At 41.6% G+C, this 25,169-nt stretch overlaps 1 protein-coding gene across 6 annotated transcripts in view; it reads left to right on the forward strand.

The window, feature by feature from the left end:
• FSTL4 (follistatin like 4) overlaps positions 1-25,169 on the forward strand; it is a 705,580-nt gene that overhangs the window by 630,087 nt on the left and 50,324 nt on the right. For 5 of the 6 annotated variants that reach the window (XM_053297769.1, XM_053297770.1, XM_053297772.1 and 2 more), the window contains one exon: positions 1,383-1,549. The exons of the other annotated variant lie outside the window; for it this stretch is intronic. In XM_053297769.1, the coding sequence (XP_053153744.1) occupies positions 1,383-1,549 (167 nt within the window). The remainder of the gene's footprint in view (positions 1-1,382; positions 1,550-25,169) is intronic. 6 annotated transcript variants of the gene reach the window in all.

The raw sequence follows: 25,169 nt of genomic DNA on the forward strand, positions 1-25,169 counted from the left end.
TGATAAACAAGGCCAGTGGGGGGAGGGAGAACCTTCGCGGAGCCCCTGTGGCCTAGAGGAAGCCCCCTGAAGAGGCTAGAGGTTAAAAAAAAATAAACAGGCTTTGCAACCCGCCCCTGAACCATCGGGGGGTTCGGTCTCACCAAATGGGGGAGGGGTTCAGTTCTACCCCGGAACCGTCAAACAGAACCGGTTCGACATAGAACCCAAACGCCCAGCCAGTTCCGTGCACATCCCTAGTCCTGAAGTCAAAAAGTCATTTTTATTTGGAGGAAGGAGAGAGCAGCAAAAACCTCTCCCTGATCCTTCTCCATGTGTATTTCCCTACTCAGCAAGACACCAGGTGGAACTGTGACACAGTGTCCTTTCATAGGCACAACTCTTGTTATGCAGTTTTAACTCTGCACAGAATGTCAGCCATTGTGTACATATACATGTACAGCAATTGTGTACATGTACATGTACAGAGCTGTACATGAGAACACTGTACACAGACTGTATGTGCTTGAACATAATGTATGGATAGGGCTATCAGATTGTACACATGCTGAATGTAAGGTCCAAACAGGGTTAAGTCACAGTGTATTGTTTTTTAAAAATACAATATTTTTTCACTTGATAGAACAGGGCCGGGAAAAGCTTGCATTTTACTTTATGAAGATGGTGCCTATCAAGCTAATTTGCATGATTATGAAAAATGAGAAAGAAAAAGAGCCTCCTCAAACTTTACTTTTCAACTAGGCTACTGAAGATGGACTTGAAAGAAAAATGTCAATGTACTTTTTGCAATGCTTCAAATTGAAGGAGAAGAATTGGTTTCTTTTCAATAAGGTGTGGTCTTAGTTGACATCGTACACTATGCTGTACCTACATCAATTCATTTAGGTTTTCTGTGTAGTCTGCAAGCCAGTTGTGTGATATAGTTCAGATGAATGAAATCATATGTTCATTACAAGTGCTTGATTGGCACTGATCCTGGAAAGCAACGAGAACAAAAATATCAAGTGTCAAGTATGGCGTTAAGCCTATGGAGACCTTTGAAAATGTGTGTTTAGTTATGCTTGCTAGTCTGAGAGAACCCCTGAAGATAAAATATTGTTGTAGTTCATTTGTTCTATTTGAATTTGATTCTGCATGATGGAAATGAGAATGGATTATATTGCTGTTTCTCTCTAAATAGCTAGGAGGTTGTCTGACAACCAAGGAGCATGAAATAAAGATTAGACTGCAATCTAGGTTTATTGAGGTGTATCCTATTTCACGTTGTTGTTTTGAAGTTCACCTTCTTTGCAGTTCATATCTTTTGCTGAAATATCCCCAATCAGCAAGCAGGCCAGATACATTTTTAGGTTAATAATTATTACTTTTTATTACCTTCTCAGAGGTGGTCCAACTCACACTTCCAGAAGAGCAGAATGTCAGCATTACCACAGTGACTGTTGGACTGAGCACTGTTTTGACCTGCGCTATCCGTGGACTTCTGAGGCCTCCAATCATTTGGAAACGCAATGGAGTCATGCTGAACTTTTTAGATTTGGAAGATATCAATGTAAGTCTTTAGTTTCAGGTGTAATTCTTTTAAAAAAGAAAACTTAACTTTAAAATTTTCCATTTTCAAAAGTGTAATTAGAAGAAGGGTCATACAGCACAGGAGGGAAATTATGAAAGAAAGAAAAATCAAACAGTGGAAGAAAATGATTTATGGAAAAAATCCCCTGGATTTCCAGGGCACTTTGAACATATGCATTCTTCCTCATGTATAGATGGATGGTGAACATGGCATGTCAGACTAATCCCTGTGAAGTCCTGCATTTGAGTAAGAAAAATCTCCTTAAATTAGTATTACTAGTTTAGTAGATCATTGGAATGCTGTAGTCATAGTGTATCTTGATTTCAGCAAAGCATTTAGTAACATTTTCCATGATATTCTTGTTGATAAGTTGGTAAAATGTGAGCTAGATAACATTATTGTTATCTGGATTCATAGCTGGCTGAAAAACCGTACCCAATTAGTGCTCCTTAATGGCTCCATGTCATCCTAGAGGGAGGTATCAAGTGAAGTGCCACAGGGCTCTGTCCTGTCAATTTTATTTTATTATTTATTATTTATTATTTTAATTTTATAATCAACTTGAAAGATGGAATAGAAGAGATGCTTATAAAATCTGCAGAAGCTGGGGGTGGTATAGCTAACACTTTAGAAAACAGAATCAAGATTCAATCCAATCTGGACAAATTCAAATACTCGGTGAAAACCAACAGGATGAAGTTCAACAGAAACGATGTAAAGTCTTGCATTTAGGTAAGAAAAATTAGTTGCACAAGTACAGGAATAGGGATAGTATATGAACCACGATGAAAGGGACCTCAGTATCTTAGTGACCAATAATGTGTCTGGCTACATGTTGGCATCTCCTTCACCCAGCCTGCCCGAGCACGCAGAGTCCAGCCTCAGAGTAGGGATGGGGAGGGGTTAAACATCACCCTGAATCTCCTCCATCCCAGACTGTTTGCCGTTTGTGCCGGCCTCTCTCCGGAAGACCCAGCACTCACCCTCAGCCAGCCACTCATCCCTGGCCGGCACCTTAAATGCCTCCTCACAGGCTGGGCACCTCCAACTCCCAATTATGGGGCCAATGCCCCTCTTTATTAGCCCATTATCCCTGGCACCTGTGCTCCCTGTCAATTAAAATTTCCTTTAATTGGGCCCTCTTTCCCTCCATGCCCCATCCCTTCGAGAAGTGCACTGGTGATGTCACTCCCTCGTGCCTCCCCTGGAGGTCTCCCCATCTGACATGCCACTCGGCTGGGTGACTGAGAGGTCAGCAGGGTCCGGGGTTGGGCTCGTCAGTACGCCACCCTCCTCTTTCTCCCACCCATTGCCAGCTCCTGAGGCATAGGACCACCACCCAGCCTCGTTCTCGACAGTAAGGCCAGCTAGTGTGGCCGGACACAATGCTTTTTAACATCTACATGAAACCGCTGGAATAAATCATTAGGAGATTTGGCACAGGGTGTTATCAATATGCTGATGACTCCCAAATCTATTTCTCCATGTCAACTTCATCAGGAGAAGGCATAATCTCCCTAAATGCCTGCCTAGAGGCAATGACGGGCTGGATGAGAGGTAACAAGCTAAGACTGAATCCAGATAAGATGGAGGTACTTATTGTGCGGGGTCAGCACTCAAGAGATGATTTTGATCTGCCTGATCTGGATAGGGTCACACTTCCCCAGAAGGAACAGGTATACAGTCTGGATGTGCTTCTAGATCCAAGCCTTTCCCTGCTGTCTCAGGTTGGGGCAGTAGTCAGAGGTGCTTTTTAATCAGCAGGACTGGAACTCGGGAGACAGTTATATTTCCAAATAAATCTGTACTGCCTTTGCAGCTCCTTGCACCACAATCGCTGCCGGATTTCTCTAAGGTATATCCTTTCCTCTCCTAACACTGATGTCCAAGCACAGTTCTGCTGGTGTGTCACTGCTTTAATATATTTTAGAATCAGGGAGTCATGTCGGCTCTCATTGTGGATTTGGGGCTAAGAGATGGGGATGTTGTTTGGTTCTTGTTTTCTACACACACACACACACACACACACACACACACACACACACACACCCCAACACCCCACTGCAAATGGCTAGTTCTGCTTTGAAAATTGCATGCAGCTGGTGAAGTGTGGAAATGTGCAGTCACTATCTGTGGCCAACATTAAAATTATGGTTACTCTGTTCAGGGATAGATAATAAATGTAGCGGAGAGGTAGAAAGAAAAAGAAATAGAAAATGAGAAACGGAAACTCTCTGGAAAGAGGTTTTCTGAGCTGACTAAAAGAGTAAAAGAGCACAAAAGATGCTGCTTTTCTGTTTAAATGAAGACAACCTTGCAAAATGATGTGTGTGTGTGTGTGTGTGTGTTTGTGTGTGTGTGTGTAGAATTACAATATTTTTGTCCTTGTTCTAAAGTTATTTTAAGCACCCAAAAGCTAGATCTTCCCATTTATTCTCCCATTTCTAAATGAGGGAAAAACCATTTACAACATTCGCCACCCCCAGAATCCACTCCCTGCAGCCAGCTGATCTTTCAACTGCTTAACAAGGATGAGACCCAGACAATGGCTTGCAACTGGCAGATCTTGGAAATGTCCCGGGTAGGCTGGCCAGGACTGCAGGCTCTTCTCTAGGCAGCACTCAATGAGTTGCAAAATGTCTGCAAATAGCAGTGAAAATGGCAAAGAGTGGCACTGTGGGGCAGCAGCAGGCTTCTGATTCTTTTAAAAAATTGTAAGGGGGGCCTTGCAGCAGGGGGGGCCTCCAAAGCCCTTCAGGTCCAGGCTCCAAAATGACCTAGATGTTCCACTGAGTGAAATAATCTGCTTTGTGAAGTGGTAGACCTTCCTTCGCTGGGCATCTGTCAGAGATTCTGCACTGAGCAGTTGGGCTGGATGAGAAAATCTTCAAGGTCCCTTCCAACTCTAAAATTCTATGGTTCTTGAATAAATTAAAAAACAAACAAACCTTGGAATTGAAATCCTTTTAATACTGGCAGGTTTTTCTAGTGACAAAAGAATCAGACTTGATCAGTTAATTAACTCTTTGCTGATGTTACTCCATAAGGAAACATAGATATGCTGTACTTGAAACAAAGATGTGTCACTATTGCACACATTTAATATCCCATGACAATCTGTAAAACACATGCATATTTATCCTCCTTGTGATGTATTTTAGACTACAACCCAATCCTTCAGGTTGGGATCTAGTCATTCTAAAACAAGATGTTTCTTTTGTACTTGACAAAGATAACATTTTTATGCAGATGCCATCTGCATAGCAACTAATTTTAAGTTAGTTCTGGTCAAGTTGCATACCTTCTTAAAATAAATCATGGTGGTGATGCTTGTGCAATCTACCTTAGGTTGGGGTGTGACCCACTCCTGCATCCTGACCCACCAGTTGAAGACTAAGGTTCCAAAGGAACCTTAAAAATGTTCTGCATTCCTAGATCCTTCCTGACCTATTCAAAAGGGTAACATTGTACAGCTTCCAGGATCAGACTCTACATTGTAATAGAAAGACCATGTGAACATCTTGTATGACATAGCAGCTTGCCATGATGACTGTGCCCCTGGCCTCCAGGACAGGAACACTGTTGGTGCAGATAATCATGCCTTTTTGTCTTCTGCATTATTTCCCCAATTTGCTCATAATTAGAGCTGTGTGGGAAGCAGCCATGAAGAAGCCCCAACCATAACACTATGGTAATATAAGAACCAGTCCTTTCGCAAATAGCATCTCTGAGCATTAGTAAAGTAAAGTGTGCCATCTAGTCGATTTCGACTCCTGGCGCCCAGAGAGCCCCGTGGTTTCCTTTGGTAGAATACAGGAGGGGTTTACCATTTTCTCCTCCCATGCAGTGTGAGATGATGCCTTTCAGCATCTTCCTATATCCCTGCTGCCTGATATAGGTTTTTCCCTAGTGTGGGAAACATATCAGCAGGGATTCAAACTGGCAACCTTCTGCTTGCTAGTCATGCATTTCTCTGCTGCTCCACTTAAGGTAGCACATTGCATTTGAGACTCTTGCCAGTCAGAAAGGCTAGCAAACTTTGCATTCACTCTTACACATCTTTAGGCTTTAGCTGGACTAAGATTTTGTTAGACAATTTGAAAATTGAGCATAGTGCTCCATGTCCCCTGTGAGTACAAAAATCCACATTATTCAATAATCTATTTAAAGGTATTGAGGGGAAAGGAAGAGAAAAAAGGCACTATGCTTCTTAATATACTTGAAGTCAGTTAATTAAATGACTTCATTCCCCACCCTTTTAGCATGCCTCAAGCAGAAACTCGATTGCATTTCTACTTTTCACAATAAGGTTAGCAATTTAGTTAATTGGAAGTGCAACAAGAGATTAATTGTACCTTTTAACTTCAAGGAAATCCTCCCTGCTTCTGGCACAGTCAAAACCACACAGAAGCTTAGAGAATTTTCAGGCACTTGGGTGTGGGGGCGGGACCCATATCTCGTATTTCAATTAAGCTATTGCTCTTCTAAAAGCTATCAGTGATCCAGAAAATGTTATCAAAATAAGAACCAGGGAATCTGATACTGCTGTGACCCAGCTCCATGGTACCATTATTGCAAAGGCAGGCATGAGATCTAAATTAAATAGAAATTGATAAAGGTGGACAAAAAAAGACTAGCTAATGCTGAATTTACACAGAAATTAAAACCTGAAGACTAGAATAAAATTCCCTTGTTTTTATATGTATCTTTTTTGGTGCAACATCTTGATTGGCAAAAAAGAAATTAATCATTTTTCTTGCTCTTTAAATGAACAATTTTCATAAGCAACACACTAATTCTTCTTATCTACTAAAACCTTAACAATATTGTCTGTTATGAAAATGCCATGCTAATGACACTTGTAATTAAATCTATTCTTCCACTCTTAAAAATTCAAGAAATTGTATTCTCTTCTTCTAAATTCTATTTAGTAGTAAGGAACACTACAGCCACCTAATGATGCAGCCAGGAAGTAACTTGCCTAGGGAGCAAGGGGGTGCTGGTTCAAATCCCCGCTGGTATATTTCCCAGATTATATGTGTGATTATGTGTGTGTGCAGAGGGCTGAAATCGGACTGACTTCTATCGTTCGGGAGGAAGGTGGGCCCGTGTGAGGCGGTCTCTCGCCACTGTCTCCACCACCATCTACGCAGGCAGCACCCTGCGTCCAGCCCACCTGACAGGATTTGGGAGGCAGGCGGGTCCTTTAGGAGCTCTTGCTGCTGCACAGCGGCAGTTTTAAAAGTTTTTTTAAAGTTTTTTAAAATAAGATTTAACATGCCACTCCACCGTAGACAATGGTCTCTCTTGCCTCTGTGGTAATCTGACTTTGATTCTGCCAGTACCCCGATAATCTGCTACCTGAGGTGACCACTTCACCTTGCTTCAGCTGATCCTACCATCCCCTTGGGACTTTTTCCCATCAACTGTGTTTTATAGCTGCTTCCCTCGTAAACACAAAACAACCTTATGTGGATTTAACTAAGAATTTATTCCAGAAACTTTATTCCATTTTCTCCTTCTGCTTTCCTTCCCTTTTCTTTCTGACTCCACTCCCTCGCCCCCGCCACAAACAAACACACACACACACACACCACAGGATTCCCCAGTGGGACAAACAACAAAACACAAAAGATTACTAGATAGAATCCAACAAACTGCTTTTACAGTTTCTCTTAATGTTCTGCTGAAATCTATTCTCTTGTAACTTAAATGCATTAAATCTAGTTTCTGGGGCAGCAGAGAACAAGTCTTTGCCCTCTTCTGCCTGATAGACCTTCAGGTATGTGACCATTAGTATCATGTCCTCCCCCACTCTTCTCTTCTCTAGGCTTCCTGCAAACTTTCCTCACAGGGTTTGTAATCCAGACCCCTGACCTTCATTGCCCTCCTCTAGCCTGTTTAATTTGTTTACACCTTTCTTAAAGAGCGGAGCCCAGAGCTGGTGCTGTGCCACAGTATTCCAGATGAGGTCTGACTCAAATGGAATAAAGAGGAACTATTATCTTCTATGATTTAGAAAAGCTAGTTCTATTAATGAAGCCTAAAATCCATGTGCAGCTTGTGCTCAACTGAAATACTGAGATCATTTTCACACGTGCTACTTCTAAGCCAGGTATCCCACATCCTATACCTGTGCATTTGGTTGGTTGGTTTGTTATGGCCTAACGTTTGCCGAATGTTTCATTTATCTTTCATGAATTGCATTGTGTTAGTGTCAGCTCAGTTTCGCATGCTATCAAGGTTATTTTGAACTCTATTCTTGTCTTCTAAGGTGCTAGCTCTCCTTCCTAATCTGGTGCCTACTACAGATTTGATGAGAATTCCTTGCACCACTTCATCTAAATCATGTTTAAAAATGCTAAAGATTACCGGCCCCAGGATAAAGCCCTATTATATCCCACCTGAAACCTCCCTCTAATTTGTGAAGAAGACACTAAGGAGCACACTCTAGGAACATAGGAAGCTGCCATATACTGAGTCAGACCATTGGTCTATCCAGCTCAGTATTGTCTTCACAGACTGGCAGCGGCTTCTCCAAGGTTGCAGGCAGGAATCTCTCTCAGCCCTATCTTGGAGAAGCCAGGGAGGGAACTTGAAACTTTCTGCTCTTCCCAGAGCGGCTCCATCCCCTGAATATCTTGCAGTGCTCACACATCAAGTCTCCCATTCATATGCAACCAGGGCAGACCCTGCTTAGCTATGGGGACAAGTCATGCTTGCTACCACAAGACCAGCTCTCCTCTCCATAAGTGAGACTTCTCACTTATGGAGAAGTGAGAGACTTAAGTGAGGCACTCTGAGTATGACTTCAATATATTAATCCCACTGACAGTGGCTGACGTGAAAGAGGGTCCTTCATTGATGGTAGGGATCCACCAGGGCCATTGTGCAACTTAAAGGCAGCCCTGAGGGTACAGCGAGGGGGCTGCTGTGGAATGTCTTTTAACTGCTTCCAGGCAGGAGCAAAGCAGTCCTTCCATTGGAAGGGCTGCCTATCATGTCAGCTGGTATTATTCTTTATTCTGCATTTGACCAGTTTGCCAACCAAAATATCATGAAGAACGTTGTCAAATGCTTTGCTGAAATCAAGAAAAATTACAGCATTCCCACAATCCACTAGTAACTCTTTCTACTAATAACTGCATTGTTATCAAGATGCATACAGACTGACTGCCTTACTGAATCTTTCCCTGTATCAAAGTCAGACTGACAGGACTATAATATTACAGATCTTCCTATTCCCCCTTTTTGAATATTGGGAAAACATTGGTGCATCTCGTCTTGTGACACCTCTGCTGATTTCCAGAATTTTAGCCAAAGGTTCTGAGAAGATAGCTATTCATTCCTTTCTTTTTTTAAGGATCCAATTCATTTAGCCCTGAAGACATTAGCTCATTTAAAAAAGCTAGTTATTTCCTGATCAGCCAGCCATTCTCTCACCAACCTCAGCTCATTCTGAGCTTTAGCTTTCCTGAGTTTGACCCTACAAGTCTCAACTGGTCATCTGTATTTAGACCTGGAAGCTTTTCACACAGAGCTTTTGAAGCCCTTTAATTCACATCTCCTCCGGAATAGAGGGGTTGCATCCACATATCGGCTAGATCAGGGATTCTCAAACTTGGGTCCTCAGGTGTTATTGGACTTCAACTCCCATAATCCCCAGCCTCAGTGGCCTTTGGTTGGGGATTATGGGAGTTGAAGTCCAATAACACCTGAGGACCCAAGTTTGAGAATCACTGGGCTAGATTTACCTTGAAGTCCCTGCAAGTTATTGGGGAGCAGTTCACACACAATTTGGGTTTTTCACTGCACTTTAGAGTGCAACCAATTTATATCCAGGGTAAAAAAATCCACTCTTTGCGGTGGTTTTTGGGGACAACTTCGAGTTCACAGTAAAACCTCCCTGTAAACTTGAGGTAAAACCGCCTGTGCATAAAAGTTCCTGGTGATCTTTCATCCTTCAAGTTTGTACATGTCCTTTTTAAATTTTCTGTTCATAAATAAGCTTTTTATGCAGCAACACTGGCTTTTCTAGATGTCTGCCATTTTTCTTTCTCATTGTAATTGGTTGTGACTGCACCTTTAATAACTCCTTGTTGATTGTCTTTCACACATCTTAAAATCCTTTCCAGGTGCTTTTCTGAATTTATTAAGATCAGTTTTCCTTGAATTCAAGGTACATGTTTGACTACTAGGGCTGTGTGACGCTTCAATGGCTGAATTAGGATTTGAAGCAGGCTGATTTGGCCAAATTCATCCCAAATCAAGCCACCACCTGATTCAGGGTGAATTGGCCCGTTTGGCTCACAAGTTCAACCAGCTTTTCCTGCTATACTTACCAGGTGTGCAATGATCAACATTCTGACTAATGAAGCCCATATGCAGCATGTAGCTGCCATGTTCCAGACTAAACCAGCAGAAGTTTGCAGAGTGAAGTGATTTTCGCTGATCTCCCATTCCCTCGAAAACACTCTGTGCTACCAGAAAATATGTCCCTCTCAGCTGTACAGCCCTCGGGCACAAAGCACTTCAGAGGGAAGGGAAGATCTGCAAAAATCGCTTCCCTATGTGATTAGCGGCCCTGCTTTAGTCTAGAATGTAGCAGCTGCACATGTGCTTCTTTGGTTGCATGTGTGCTTCGTTTATCAGGATATTGGCTAGTGTTTCTTAACTTTATTTTGTTCACAGCAACAAGGAAGCAAAAGCTGAGGCTGCTTCACTTTCTTAAAGAGTGTCCAGAAAGGGTTTTTTTCCCTCCTCCCTACAGTCATCCTGGGAAAGGTTCATGAACTTTTGGGAACTGTTGTCTTTTCAGGGACTGCTGCAAGGCTGCACTTGCCACTGGGAGCAGAATAAAGTTAAGAAACAGAATGTTTTCTCTGACTCCTGCACTTGAATGCATTCCTCCAAATTGGGCTGAATAAAGCCAGAATGCTCACCCAAAGTACTGATTCATTAGGGCTCCCTCCACAGCACCAAGGGAACCGCTGACTTGAATTGTGGCTGCTTTGCACCACCCAGTTGACTATATTCGCCTTTAGATTTCCATATGAACCATAAAATTTAAGCATTATATGATTATTTCTCCCCAGAGTTCTCACTTGAATATCATTGAACAACTCTTACATATTGTTTAGGATCAAGTTGAGAACAGTCAATATGTTCCTTCCTGTACCTTTTCAAAGAGGAAGTTGATAAGGAATTCATCACAGTATCTGTTGGGAGACAAACTCTCAGCTAAGTTTGTCTCTCAACAGATGTTAGGATAGTTGAAGTTCCCCATTACTACTGATTATTGCTTTCTTCAATGATTTGTAATTTGTTTCAGGAAGGCTCTTCCACTATCATGTGGTGGCCTGTAGCTATTTCCTTCCCCATTTATTTTTACCCAGATGCTCTCCACTGGGCTAGCATGTTCCCATACTTGCATTTCCTAGCAGGTGTATGGATTTTTTGGCCTATAATCCTACTTTCCCTCCCTTTCTGTTGCATCTCTTTCAACAGAAGTCCTACCCAGTGGTTGAATCTGCTACCAGAAAAGCAATAGCCAATCATGGCACAAATGTGCTAGTATGACTGGCAGTGGTTTAACCAGCCATAGTGAAAAACCAACTGCCCACATCTGTGACCGTTTTTAAAAAAATATTAAAATTAAAACTGAGCTGACCTAGGAGCAATTTCAATGAAATTGGAGGCTTCAAGGTGGAGAAATGAAATGGAAGGGTAGATGGGATATGAATTCTTCTGAAGTTTTGAGCAAGGTGATTTACTATTGCTTGGGGACAGCAACAATAGATATTGGCTAACATGCTGCACACCATTATGGAGATGTATCACTGTGCCTTAGGGCTGCTGTGGAGTTGGAAGAAAGCCTCAATGCTGTTAAGAATGCGCAGTTGCTCTAGCAGCACTTCTGCCTTTCCCCATTTGTGGGAGTGAAGAGAACTGCAGGAGCACTGCTAGTTTGACTACCCATTCTTAACTTTGTCAGCTGACTTCTGGCTCCACAGCAGCTCAGGGGCACTGTGCATCATGTTAGCTGTTGCTTTTATTTTCACCATTTATGCTACACCTTTGCTGCAGGTGGCAGGAGGAGCAGTACTGGAAGTACAGAGAAAGTCACCAGGAAGAGGTCTAGTGGCTCCAGTGCTGCTTCTGCTGCCACGTCTATGCCAAAGACATAGAATAAGTGGGGGTGGGGGAGGCACACACAGGCACAGCATGAAATGTTTAGTATAAAGGGGAAAGGACTCTAATCAGCAGTGAGCTGCCTCATGCACCACTTTAAGATTTTTGTATGCCCACACTCTTGAAAATGCCATATGCCACCCCCCCTCCTCATTTTTGCAACCTTAAAATGGAGCCTGTGCAGGTCAGCACTAGTCATGATGGAGGGCTGGTTCAGACTATTTAAACCACAGTTCACCACAGTTTAAACCATGCAGTTATGGGCCCGTTCATATATTCCACACACCACAAGGTTATGCAAGAGCATAAAGGTGGGGAGGGGGCAGAGTGGTATACTTTTCACATCTAATCAGCCGCCATTCAGATATTAATCCAAACCAATCCATAGAGGCATTCCAAGGGGCTTTCTAATGGGGAATTGGTAGTTGCCAGAATTTTACAGGCCCCATCAAGAAATTACAGAAATCCTCTCTCCATTTTCTCCACCAGAGCATTTGGTGACAAAAAAGGGAAGGGTATTTTGTATCTCCAGTTTAAAATTTAAAATGTGTAATCTCAGTTAAGCTCTTTTTAAAATGTTTACAAACCACAAACATCCATAGTGAAATCACATCGACCTCAACCTCTTGCCTTAGTGAATTTAAGGTGCTTTAATCTGTGAGATGCAGCACCAGACTTAACATGCAATATTTAACTGAATTCATTAGATCAGATTGGTTGGTACATTAGTAATACAGTGAATGAAAAAGTATTAACTCATAACAATTGAGTATGAGCCAGCTAAAGCACTTCTAAGTAGTGAAGGCACACTCTTGCTAGCTCAAATTGGAATTGACTCAGTAATTATGAGCTATCTTTGTAAGTGTTTTCTGAAAGTCCCCCCACCCACCCACCCACCCACCCAGATTGTAATGTTGGAACATGCACACTGATGGTGCCAGAACTGTAGTCTTTTATATATATTTTGTTGTCCAGGAACATTAAAACGATTCTCCAATATTCTTTGGTTTATGAAATCAGTAATTGTTATCAGATGACATCCAGTCTAATGTTGGAAAGTCTATTCTTGCAGATTCCCCTCACACACAGTGACACCCTAAGTGCCTCCCAAAAATATATCCCTGGGGATACTGTGCTTAAGGACATATTTTAAAGAGGCAGAGGGAAGGGGAGATTGGTGATAATCACCCCTACCCTGTTACACATGTGAAACCTTTTTGGTGTGTGCAATGTTAATCTAGATGTCAGCTGGTATTATTGCTCAGTTTGAAAAAACAGAACACTGGAGAATTGCTTCAATTTCCTTGGCAAGAAAATAAATATTAAAGAAAGTGTATAGTTTTTTATATCACTTTTGCAGTAAGGGTGGTCATTTGCGAGTTTCACAAGCTCCTTCTACACAGCAGAGCATAGAAAGGTTTTTAAGCATTATAATGATTGCTAATAATTGAGTCTATTAGACATTCCTCCCTGAATGAAATTAATAAAACTATTCAAGCAGTTGGAATTGTCTGTAACAAGTGCACTTAGGCATCTGGTATGACCACACTTGTAGTTTTGCCAAATGTACCATAGGTAGCAGATGCTTCTATCCACAAGCCTACATTTTCCATTTCACAAAGCAACTTATCACAGATCCACATTCAGTCATAAGTCCAAAACTATCATTTTAATCTCACATCATTTTTTTTCCATTTCACTGATACTGAGCTGAGGAGTGGGGGTGGAATGAAATGTACTTATGTCTCGAGATTTGATTTAAGAACATATGTAAGGAAACAATTGACTTTGGAGGTTTGCATAAGACACATCAGGGAATTTAATGCAGGGAGGCAAATGTTCGTTGAAACTAGTTTATAGGTCATCAGCCCACACCTTTGATGGAAAATCAGTTGTTTCCCTTCACCACCATGCTCCCAAGAGTTAACAAATTGCAACATACAATTTGTTTACTACTGTCACTTGTGGGTCCCAATTCCTGTGACAAATATGACTGGAGTTAGCTGTAAGCAACTCACGTCCAAAGGCTGACATAATTCAGAAAGAAAAGGTATTATTTCAGAGAGTCAGTGTGGCACAGTGAGTGGACAGAGTGGGTGTTCCAGGATTTTCTTGCCTGTACACTGTATGTGGATTGGGGGACCCACTTTAGTTGCTGATAAGATTCAGCAGAGCTGTTAGCTATCTTAATATATCTATTAAGAAGATATAAGCCTAGAAGCCCAGCAGAGAAGAGGGAGAGTCCATCTGCTTTGCACCCAATGCTGCCTGGGGTGAGAGACCAGGTGGGTGCTGTGGGCTCCTTCTGCTGTTACCTGCCTGCTTCTGCTTCCTCTGTGGGTTTGCTTCCTGCTGCCTCTGTGTAACATCTGTGGGGAGTGTGTGCAGAATTGGGACCTGAGTGACTCAGCAGTTCCTTGAGTCACCTGCTCAGCTTTGGACTTTATAGAAACACTGCCTGTGGTGGCGGGCCCACCACCAAAGGGGCAACACCAAAGGGGGTCACCCCTTTGGGGGAGCCACTTCAGGAGATAACGAGGGTGAGGGCCAGGCTTTTTGGCTCAAGAGCCCTCATGGGTGTGTAAAGGAGGGTGAGTATTATAACTGGGCTTCTCTTTGAAATCTTGGGTGAGTTTTAATGTGTCTGAGTCTATCTGGAGATGCGGTGACAGGGGGTGTATTCACTGATTATGGGGCAGCTATTCCAGTGGTGGTGGGGAAAAGAAGAAGTAATGTTGACAGGTCAGCAGGTCAGCATTTCAGGGGAAGGGAAATCAGAAGCTTAATTGCTGTCTCCCCTTCTGGCTGTTTTGCCAGCTCATTGACCTTGGAAAGCAATGCCACCCACCCACGGAGCCTCATATTGCTCCTCTGTAATGGCAGGTTGGTCCAGAATAAACATGAAATTATCCATGATTTGATTTTGAAAAAAAGGGCCGATCTGGTATGTATTATGGAGACTTGGTCGGGGGAGGTTGGTGGCCCAGTCTGGTCCTGGCTTCTTCCTCCAGAGTATTCTGTTGAGGAGCAGGGGAGGGGAAGTGGGCAGGGAGGTGGAGTGGCTGTGGTCTACAAGAACAATATCTCCCTTGCCAGGATCCTGTTGAAGTGTCTGACCAGACTGAATGTGTGTACCTAAGTTTGGGGACCATGGATAGACTGGGACTTCTGTTGGTGTACCGATTGCCCCGCTACTTGGTTCAGAATATGCAGAATACGCAGCCAAGTTGGTCTCTGGGTCATCTAGGAGAGACCATATTACTCCTGTCTTGAAAGAATTGCACTGGCTACCAATACGGTTCCGGGCAAAATACAAGATGCTGGTCATTATCTATAAAGCCTTCAACAGCATAGGCCCTGGGTATTTAAGAGAACGTCTTCTTTGCCATGAGCCCCACCGCCTGCTAAGATCATCTGGAGAGGTTCATCTGCAGTTGCCGCCAACTTGTCTGGTGGCTACTAGGGAATGGGCCTTCTCCGTTTCTGCCTCTGGACTTTGGAATGTTGAAATAAGAGCCTCCCCATCTCTGGCAACTTTTAAAAAGGCAATGAAGACACATTTATTCATCCAGACTTCTAATTAGATTTATAGTTTTAAATAATTTTAATACTGGGTTTTAAATGTTTTTAATCTTTTAAATGATTTTAATTGTTAATTGATATAATTCTTTTAATGATTTTAATTGTAAACCTCCCAGTGACACAAGCTTTGGGCAGTAAAGAAATATTTTAAATTAAATTAAATTGTATATAAACCCTTCTCCCAGCTTTTAACTTACTGAAGATTGAAGCAAATAACATATATACAGAGGCAGTGCATATATGTTCTTTGAGACATATGCCCTTAGGGACATATTTTCAGGTAGTGCTATGCAAAATTCAAAGCAGACTGCAGAGCATTCTTCTCCTGTCTTCTGGAGCAGATCATTGAAATTTGATCCCCAAGACACACACTGTACATCCAATGCTGTATAGCAAGGAAAGCTCTCTGCAGCACAGACATGTCTTCTCAGTGCTCCATGCTGCATTAGTCAGGATGTAAGGAATGCTAGCATGTCCTATGAGTGTAATAACTGAGCTCAGCATGGCATCTCTCCAATGGCTCTCCAGTGCTTCCTTTGAGTTTTCCTTTTAGATTGTGAGCACTTTTGGGACAGGGAAATATTTTCTGCTTCTTTTTGCTAGTAAACTGCTTTAAGAACTATTTGTTGAAAAATCGTATATTGATGATATTAATTTCTTATTAATTATTTAATTATTTCTTGTTTACACAGTCAGACAGGTGTTATTGACTGGTTTGTTTTATCCAGACATCGAGTCCTTCCCAATGACCTGGGATGGCTGAATTTTATTGTCAATGTTGTTGCTGTTGTTATAGATATCGTCGCAGAATATAGGCTGTTCCCATGTTGTTGCTATTGTTATAGATATCGTCGCAGAATATAGGCTGTTCCCAGTAAAGCTGCTTTTTGTAATTGGCTGGTGGTGATTTCTGTGGCCCCTATGGTGTCGAGGTGCTCTTCAAGGTCTTTTGGAACTGCACCCAGGGCGCCAATTACCACTGGGATTATTTTGGTCTTCTTCTGCCACAGCCTTTCCATTTCAATTTGTAGATCTTTGTATTTGGTGATTTTTTTCTATTTCTTTGTCTTCTATTCTGCTATCCCTTGGTATTGCTATGTCGATTATTTTAGCTTGTTTTTCTTTCTTCTCGACTACAGTTATATCTGGTGTATGGTGTGGCAGATGTTTGTCTGTTTGTAGTTGGAAGTCCCATAATATTTTTACATCTTCATTTTCTACCACTTTTTCAATTTTATGGTCCCACCAATTTTTGGCTACAGGTAGCTTGTATTTTTTGCAGATGTTCCAGTGTATCATCCCTGCTACCTTGTCATGCCTTTGTTTGTAGTCAGTCTGTGCGATCTTTTTACAACAGCTGATTAGGTGGTCCACGGTTTCATCTGCTTCTTTACAAAGGCAGCACTTGCTGTTTGTGGTGGATTTTTCGACTTTTGCTCTTATGGCATTTGTTCTTAGTGCCTGTTCTTGTGCAGCCAGTATTAAACCCTCTGTTTCTTTCTTCAAGTTGCCATTCTTAAGCCATTGCCAGGTCTTGATGATGTCTGATTTTCCACTTATATTGTGCAAATATTGACCATGCAGGGGCTTATTTTTCCATTTTTGTGCTCGGTTCTTGACTTGTTCTTTCTTGTATGCCTGCTTTGTTTCATTGGTGTTGAATAGTTTCTCGTTATTGACCATTTTAAGTGCATCTTCTTCACTGTCCTTGATATATTCTTCAAGGCCTCTTTTCTGCTCCTCTACTGTTTGATGGACTTGCAGTATTCCTCTTCCACCTGAGCTGCGTGAGAGGTTACATAACTGCGGGGGTGCAGAGCATGATTGATGTTCATTATTTTCCTGGTCTTATGATCTAGCGTCTCTAGCTCTGCCTGGGTCCAGTCTATTATTATTATTATTATTATTATTATCATTATTAACAATTATCTGTTTTTATCTGTTGTCTTGTTTTTATGCTTGTTTGATATGTTTTTAGCTTGGTGTTTTTATTGCTTGGTGTTTTTATTGCTTTTATTGTATGTTTTAATTTTTGTAAACCGCCTTGGGGTCTTCTTTTAACGAAAGGCAGTATAGAAATGTAAAAATAAAATAAATAAATAAATAAAATAACAACACAACATTCAATGAATGTCAGTGGCAGGCCCTTGGTGAACCATTTTTCTTGGCAGGGGGTGGGGAGGCTCATGTTCTTTGAAGATGTCTGGTCAATCATGATTACACCCCTGCATCTAACATAGGAAGCTGCCACATACTGAGGCTATTCTCACGATCAGCCAAAAAGTGGGCTAAGGGAGCCTAGCCCGCTTTTGGGCAATCGTGTCCTGCAACGGGATCTGCGCGGCTCCTGGCAGCAAACCTCCCAAACTACCCCTCCCCTTAGATGAGGTTAACAGAGCAAGTGCTCCGTTAACCTCATCTTTTTTATTGTGTATTACCGCGGTGAGTGTTGACACATGAGTAGACCCCCAAGCACGAGGCTGCAGCTTCCCGGGCTCAGGGGTCTCTCCAGGATGACCCACACACTTGCATGGGGGCATCCTGGAACTTCTGGGGGGCCAAGTGGTCCCCGATCCCAGCAGCCCCCACTGGCTCTGTGACAGAGCTGGCAGTCGTGTGGGCAGCCAATCCGGCCACCCAGGGCTGCCTTCTGATCATCTGCAAGGAGAGCGGGCTAAGCCAAGGGCTTCTCCAAGGTTGCAGGCAGGAATCTTTCTCAGCCGCATCTTGGAGATGCCAGAGAACGAACTTGGAACCTAGGTGCTCCATTCCCTAAGGGTTATGTTTTACAGTGCAAACTCTTCTAGTCTCCTTTTTGTATGCAACCAGGGCAGACTCTGCTTAGCTTCAGGGGACACGTTGGGCTTGCTATCACAAGACCTGCTCTTTCCCTAGAGCAGCTCTTTTCAGTGGGTATGCCCACGACCTACTGATATGCTGTACATGGGGAGGTGCAAAAAGTGTGTGTTTCGAAAAGAACCACTTTACTTAGTTAACAACTAATATGTTGAAGTACTTAGACCTGCCTTTTTCATAACTAGATCTTGTATACCATCATTCTAGCCAGTTTTCTTTACTGCAAGTGTGGAGAAGTAGATTAGAGAAAGGAAAAACTCTTTATTTTCATTCCTTTGCCATTCATATTAGTGCTGCCATCTTTCCCATCATTTTTAAGAGCTCCATGATTTCTACCTACAAGACTGGCACCCAGATAAATGTTTCAAACAACAAATGGATGGTTGGATGCCCTATTCCTGCAGCCAAATGTTAGCAACATCTTTCGTTACCTAGATATTAGCAACATTTGGATTCTAGTCTCAAAATCTAGCATTTTGATTGTCAATCACTAAATAGCATTCTGAAAAATTAAGAGTACACACCCTTTTCTGCTATGTCCCATCACAGTCTGAAAGGTTGGCAAAAAGTATCACTTTAACTGTATTTTATCTGCATAGTCCATAAGGTTAAAACAAGCAAATAAAGACACGGGGATACTTTATAATCCTTGAAGATTTAGTTTTTTTAAGTCTTGGAAGTCTTTTTTTTTAGTCTTTGGGGTTGGTTTGTTTTTTAAAAAATAAGCTTTTAATGGATACAAGGCTAAGTGGCATTTTTGTGGAATTTTAATCTTTCAAAATAATTTTCTTCCATATATGTTTCCCTTCTTTCATTTTTAAACATGAAAACTATCAGGAGCTTTGTGGATACAGTCAATCAGAAGTGCTATATAATTCTTATCCCCTCCCCCCCACCATTGAACAAACAAACAAACCCTGCTTTTAGGAATATATAAACTATAAGATTTGCAAAGTCACTTTTCTGAGAGAATCATAACTGTCTGTGACACAGATCTTGCAACTTAACCAAACTCATAGTTTGTTCTTAGTCTTTTATGTGGAATGTCTCATAGTAGGTAGGTTTTGATGAGCTAAAAAGCTAAGTCAGTTTCATTAGCTAAGATTGACATCAGCCTTTTGACAGCTGTTGATAATTACTGGCAATGGTAACAACTGATCATCATCAAATTAGGAAGCTGACAAGGCCTTTCATGTCACCTTTTAGGCAGGTATTTATCAGCTGCAGGAGCTGATTCTAGGACCAAAAAAAAGGAAGAAAGCTGCAGTTCAGGAAATGGGATAGATCTGCCTGTTCTGGATGGGGTTACACTCCACCAGAAGGAATAGTCTTACAATTTGGGAGTACTTCTGGACCCAACCCTCTCTCTGATACCTCAGGTGGAGGGGGTGGCCAAGAGTGCTTTCTATCAGCTTCAGCTGATTCTCCAACTATGCCCTGTCCTGGAAGTGAGTGATCTCAAGACAGTGGTGCAGATGTTGGTAATCTCCAGGCTTGACTACTGCAATACATTCTATGTGGGGTTGTTTTGTATGTAGTCTGGAAACTACAATTGGTGCAGAATGCTGCTGCCAGAATGGTCTCTGGGATATCCTGCAGAGACCTTATTTCTCTGGTTCTAAAAGATCTGCACTGGCTACCAGGTTTCTGGACAAAATACAAAGTGCTGGTTATTACCTATAAAGCCCTTAATGGCTTGGGCCCAGGGTATTTTAGAGAATGCCTTCTTTGTTATGAAGGTCTGTCTGACGGTACCGCCAGCTTGTCTGGTGGCAACTCAAAGGTGTGCCTTCTCTGTTGTCGCCCCAGGACTGTGAAATGCACTTCCTGCTGAGATTAGAGCTGCTTCATGCCTGTTGGCTTTTAGAAAACAACTAAAGATGCATCTCTTCAGCCAGGCTTTTTAGTTAGTGTGTTTGTGTTTATGGATATTTTAATCTGATGTGTATATGTTTTAACTGTTAAATTCTTAGTTAGTTTTACGCTGTAAACTGCCTACAGACTTTGGTAGTGGGTGGTATACAAATTTATTAAATAAACAGATAATTTGAAAAAGGAGGATAGCTATTAAATAGAAGAGTGGATGTATGTCCCATAACAAATTTCTACCACTGTTTAAAGGCAGGAGAATCTCTCATTTTAAGACAACACTCTGGAAAATATTTTAGAGTTGGTCTAGACATTACTAACATCACAGAGATTTCCATGTTGAGTATCCCACCTCCCAGCCATAGCATGAGTTGTAAATAACCCTGGAAGTCAAGGCATTCATACAGTTAGTTTTTCCACTCAATATCCATAACACAGTTAAAGTTACCAGTCTCCATATGGGGGAAACTCAATTTACTGAGTTTCACATCACAATATGACCAAGATGAGACCAAACCTTTATGGCTATTTTTGTGCTTGTTTATACGGGTTTCTACTTTTTTCTGGCAGGGCTCCTGTGCTTTAGCAACTGCGTAAGAGGCAGAAATGCAACTTGGCATGAAAATGTAGTAATAAGGAATGCTTCACCTGCTGAATTTCTGTTATCAGTTGGTAAAGGCAAACCTTCTCTGTCTAAAGGGTATTAAAACCCAGAAATAAAAATGAAAGTTTAGTGAATAAATAGGAAATGTTTCCACTAAGAGCCTAACATGTTGAAACAGTTATGGAAAGGAAATCTGACATAGAAAAGTCCCTGATAGTTGGGCAAACATTGTGTTGGGATTTTTTCATAGACATAGTCTCTGTTCTGGTCCAGGACATGCTTGTCTATGAGTATGTGTCTGTGTTCAGGCTTGGGGATGGAGTCTAAGGTTCAGTTTATCCTACTTACTTGCTGAGGTGATTCTCGTTATTGCCAGAAATGGGTGGGTAGGGCACGGGGGCTAGCCAGATTCAGACCCAAAACAAATCAGGGGTGATTCAATTTGGGTACAAATCAAAGAGAAAAAATCGCTTGTGTACATCCCTAATAATCTGTGAGATGACAAAGAGTTTGTAGGCAAGAAAGCTGGACAAGATGACTATTTCTGCATCTCTAGGGAGGCATTACACTGTTGAACTGCTCAATGAAACAAACTACAGAAAGTGGTCCTTCAGAGTGAAGATGTTGCTGAATACACTTGGACTATCTTATGTTCTGGAGAAAGAAAAACCAACAGAGAATGAAAAGAAATAGCGAGAATGGGATTCTGCAAACAAGCAAGCCATGGAACACACATTTCTTACTATTAAAAAATGATCAGTTAATTTACCATATAGAAGATAAAAATACAGCAAAAGAGATGTAGGAAAGATTAAAGGAGGACTTTCAACAAAGAGCCATGAATACTCAAGTTTCTCTTATGCTTCAGTTGTGTAACAAAAGATTCAATGAAGGAGAGAGTCTGCAGGATCACATATGCTCATTTTTGGTAATAGAGAAAGCGTTGGCGCTGCAAGATAGAAATACGCCCGAACCAGTAAAAATTGGACTTTTGCTTAATAGCTTGCCTAAAGAATGAGAATATTGTCAATTTTCTGCAAATTTTAAAAAAGTGACTTTGAGTTAGGGATGTTCTCAAAACACAATTTTAAAACAGAGGGCTTACACAGCCCCTTTAACACAAAGGAGAGCAGCTCCATACTGCTTTTTATCCACTCACCGCCACTTCTGTAATCATGGCACTCCCCTAGCTATGATTGCGTCCTGGCAGGGCATCTCCCAGCTGCCCCAGTGCGACGCCGGCATGCACGTGGCCTCCACACATGTGCGGCAGGCATTTTCATGGTCAGCATGGTTGCCGACCACACAAATGGCCATTGCGCATTTCTGTGGGAGGGGCAGGTAAGACCTGCCTGCCTCCTTTTTAAAGGCATCCCTTGCTCCACAGCAAAATGTTTTGGTGGCAGAGAGTCATATCATTTCAGCACAATAAGGCGCCAAAATGATTCGGGCTCATCCCTAATAAGCAATCACCCCAAATGTCTTGTAATCTCCATTGTGCTTTTCTAGACTATATAGTACTGCATTTATTACCACTCATTCCCCTCAAACCATATTTTGTGAACATATTCTTATCCTTATTAATTGTGTGCCATTTAGAGCTGATTTCTTTAAACTTGTGCATGAATCCTTAGATTTAGCAATATAAGCCATAGAACAGTATTTGCTTTGAATCAAATTATGTTTTGTTTCACTTCCTTGGTAAGCATCAAGGGGTTCAATTTTGTGACCTATGGTATGCTTTCTAGAAGGCAGCAGAAATTCTTATTTCCTGAGAACTGAGTAAAAATTTGATGACCAACATCCTGACTAAATGTGTGTGAATGCACACCTGCAGTAGCATACCTGCTTCTGAAGTGTGTGTGTGATTTTCATTTATCTCCCCTTCCCCTGAAAGCTTTCTAGGCATCATGCAATGATGTCCCTAAGGTCTGCGCAGCCCTCAGGCACATAACTGTATGTTGCTGAGATTGCTGCTGGGGAAGGGAAGTCACTACTGCTGCATGTGTTAATCATTGGCTGTATGCGCACCTTACTTAGGGTGTACACCTTTAGTCAGGATGTTGGCCTCAGTCTGGAGAAACTAGATCAAATTTCACTGAACCCTTAGGAAGTTTGGAGGAAATATGTTTGGTTGATAGATATGGGAATTTTCTTCCAAAATTTCTCAGGAGAAATTTGCACATCTCTTCCATGGGCCCATTTACCATACACTCATGATTCACTGAAGCCAATATTTTTCTCCTCTGGTATCATGTCACTTGGCCACTCTCAGTAATACATGCATGTCAGATAGAGGATACTTATTTTGTAAGCACAATTCATCATAACCACTGCAAATATATCACCTGCTCTATTAATGGAAAATAACTAAAAATAGATTTTAAGCCTTATAAACTGTGTATTTAGGCAAAAAAAAAATCTTTAGCATGTGGAAAGAAATGATAAAATAGAGTTTTAGATCCTTTAAGAATACCTTTGCTTGTACTATGCAACAGAGGAAAAATAAATCATCCATAAAAAGACAATTTTAGAGCACCAACCAAGTGTTCATAACATTAATCAGAGATGTCTATTAGGAAACAACACATGAATGACAGAGGGTTTTATTACTTTATTTTCTTCAGTTCTTTTATAAATCATCCCATAAAAGTAGCCATCTAGTTTTTATTGATCTAAATTCAATCTGAGCTACGATACACCAAGCATAATAATGCCTATTAACACAGGTACTTCAGTCAAGTTCCAATTTCCATCTGTATTCCTATTTAAAGAAGAATTTAATGTAGCACAAAAGCATGTTATTCCACTTGTGAGGTTCTTCTTCTGCTTGCTCCAGCTGCCCCTGCATAACTCGGGAGGGAGGGAGGGCTGAATGGCCTCAGGGGTTCAAAGGTGGAAATGGGAGCTGCAATCCTGAATCCACTTAAGTTGCTTAAATACCTTTTGAAGTCAGTGGGAGTTAGCAGTTCTGATCTACAAATTGGTAATTGGTACTGCTAGGATGCACGGGAATCCTACGTAGGTCCAAAGCCCTGTGATTCACAGAACTGTAATGTGAATTGAGCATAGCTTGCCTATCACTAAGCATCAGTTCTAAAAAATAGTAAAGTATCTATTATCTGCTTATTACAAATGAAGGGTTGGGGTGGCATAACAGCAACTTGTCATAGGGTTCTTATGAGTTTGTGAACCACTGCAGGTCCCCCAGCATAGTCTGCTCCACTTTTTAATAAAGAAATATCCAAATTTGCAAGTACTGAATTTACCCAAATCGAAGATGACTCTGAATTTAAGAGAAGCCCCTTTAAAAAGAGAGGTTAAATACTGGTTGTACCTGCATTTTACTCAAAAGGAACAAGACTTTCTGTTTAAGATAACCTTCCAATTTCTAGTACCAAAGAACCTGGGGTGGGGGGTGGGGTGACCTAGTCTTGGATTCTGGTAAATACAGTAGATCTCTGCCCTTGCGATATAGTGAGGCTGTTCTCATGCACAGGCAAAACTGGGTTAGGGAAGCCCAGCTTTGCCTGTGTGTGAGGAGCACACAAACTCACACCGTGCATTATGGGAGTTTCAGGGGCCTCCCAGCCCCCAAAGCCCTCTGCTGCTGGCAGAAGCCGGAGATCATCTGGTTAGGCGATCCACCCGCCCAGCAACAACAATAGGATCATCTGCGGGGGAGGTAAGCTTTTCAAAGTTTCCTCCCCTCACCCCTTCAAGCCCATCTCAGGGGTCATGATGAGAAAGGCTCAATGTGTTATCTTATCTCTCCTTCCCCTGTGCTGCTTTCTCAGTTAGGAGCCTGGGTTGCTATAAAGCTGTGTGGATCACATGATATATCTGCATTTCCTGTACCTATTCTGAGTTCTATAGCTCCTTGTTGGGACTGAGAAGTATGATATTTTTGCAGGTATCATGCACCTGATGTTTTTAAACCCTTTCTGCATACTGAGAGATATAGTTGATTTCTGTTCTGAAGCTCTGTATATAAAGGGTTTTATTTATCATTGAGCTAATTAAGGAGGGGGGGAATCTTAAATTCTTTAGGCTAATTAAGTACAGACTTTTCCTTTTGGGTTTTGTATAAAAGTATCAGCACTTCAGCTCTGCAGAATCCTGCATGCTAATGAAACAAGAAGAGAAGCTGCTGCTTGTATTTATTTCTCAATATATTGTCCTGTGTGGCATCATTTGCAATAATCTAATAAGAAGAGCATAAGGGCAACACAGCCAGACTTTGAAACACAGTGAAGTTAAGAGTATTTGAGCTTCTCTAGCATCTCTAGCATAATTATCATTCTCAATTACACAATAAGAAATATAAGTAAGGAGAGGTCTTTTTTTCCCCATCGCAAATGAGATAAGGCATATTATGCCAATTAAAAATCAAAAGGGTTTTTTTTTAAGGAAATACTTCTTTTCCCCTCCTCAATTCATATCTAGATTCCCCTCCTCAATTCACATCTGGAACCAAAATAATTTTTACACAAGGTG

This window comes from Hemicordylus capensis, chromosome 2 (genome assembly GCF_027244095.1).
Source record: "Hemicordylus capensis ecotype Gifberg chromosome 2, rHemCap1.1.pri, whole genome shotgun sequence".
NCBI classification, from domain to species: domain Eukaryota; kingdom Metazoa; phylum Chordata; class Lepidosauria; order Squamata; family Cordylidae; genus Hemicordylus; species Hemicordylus capensis.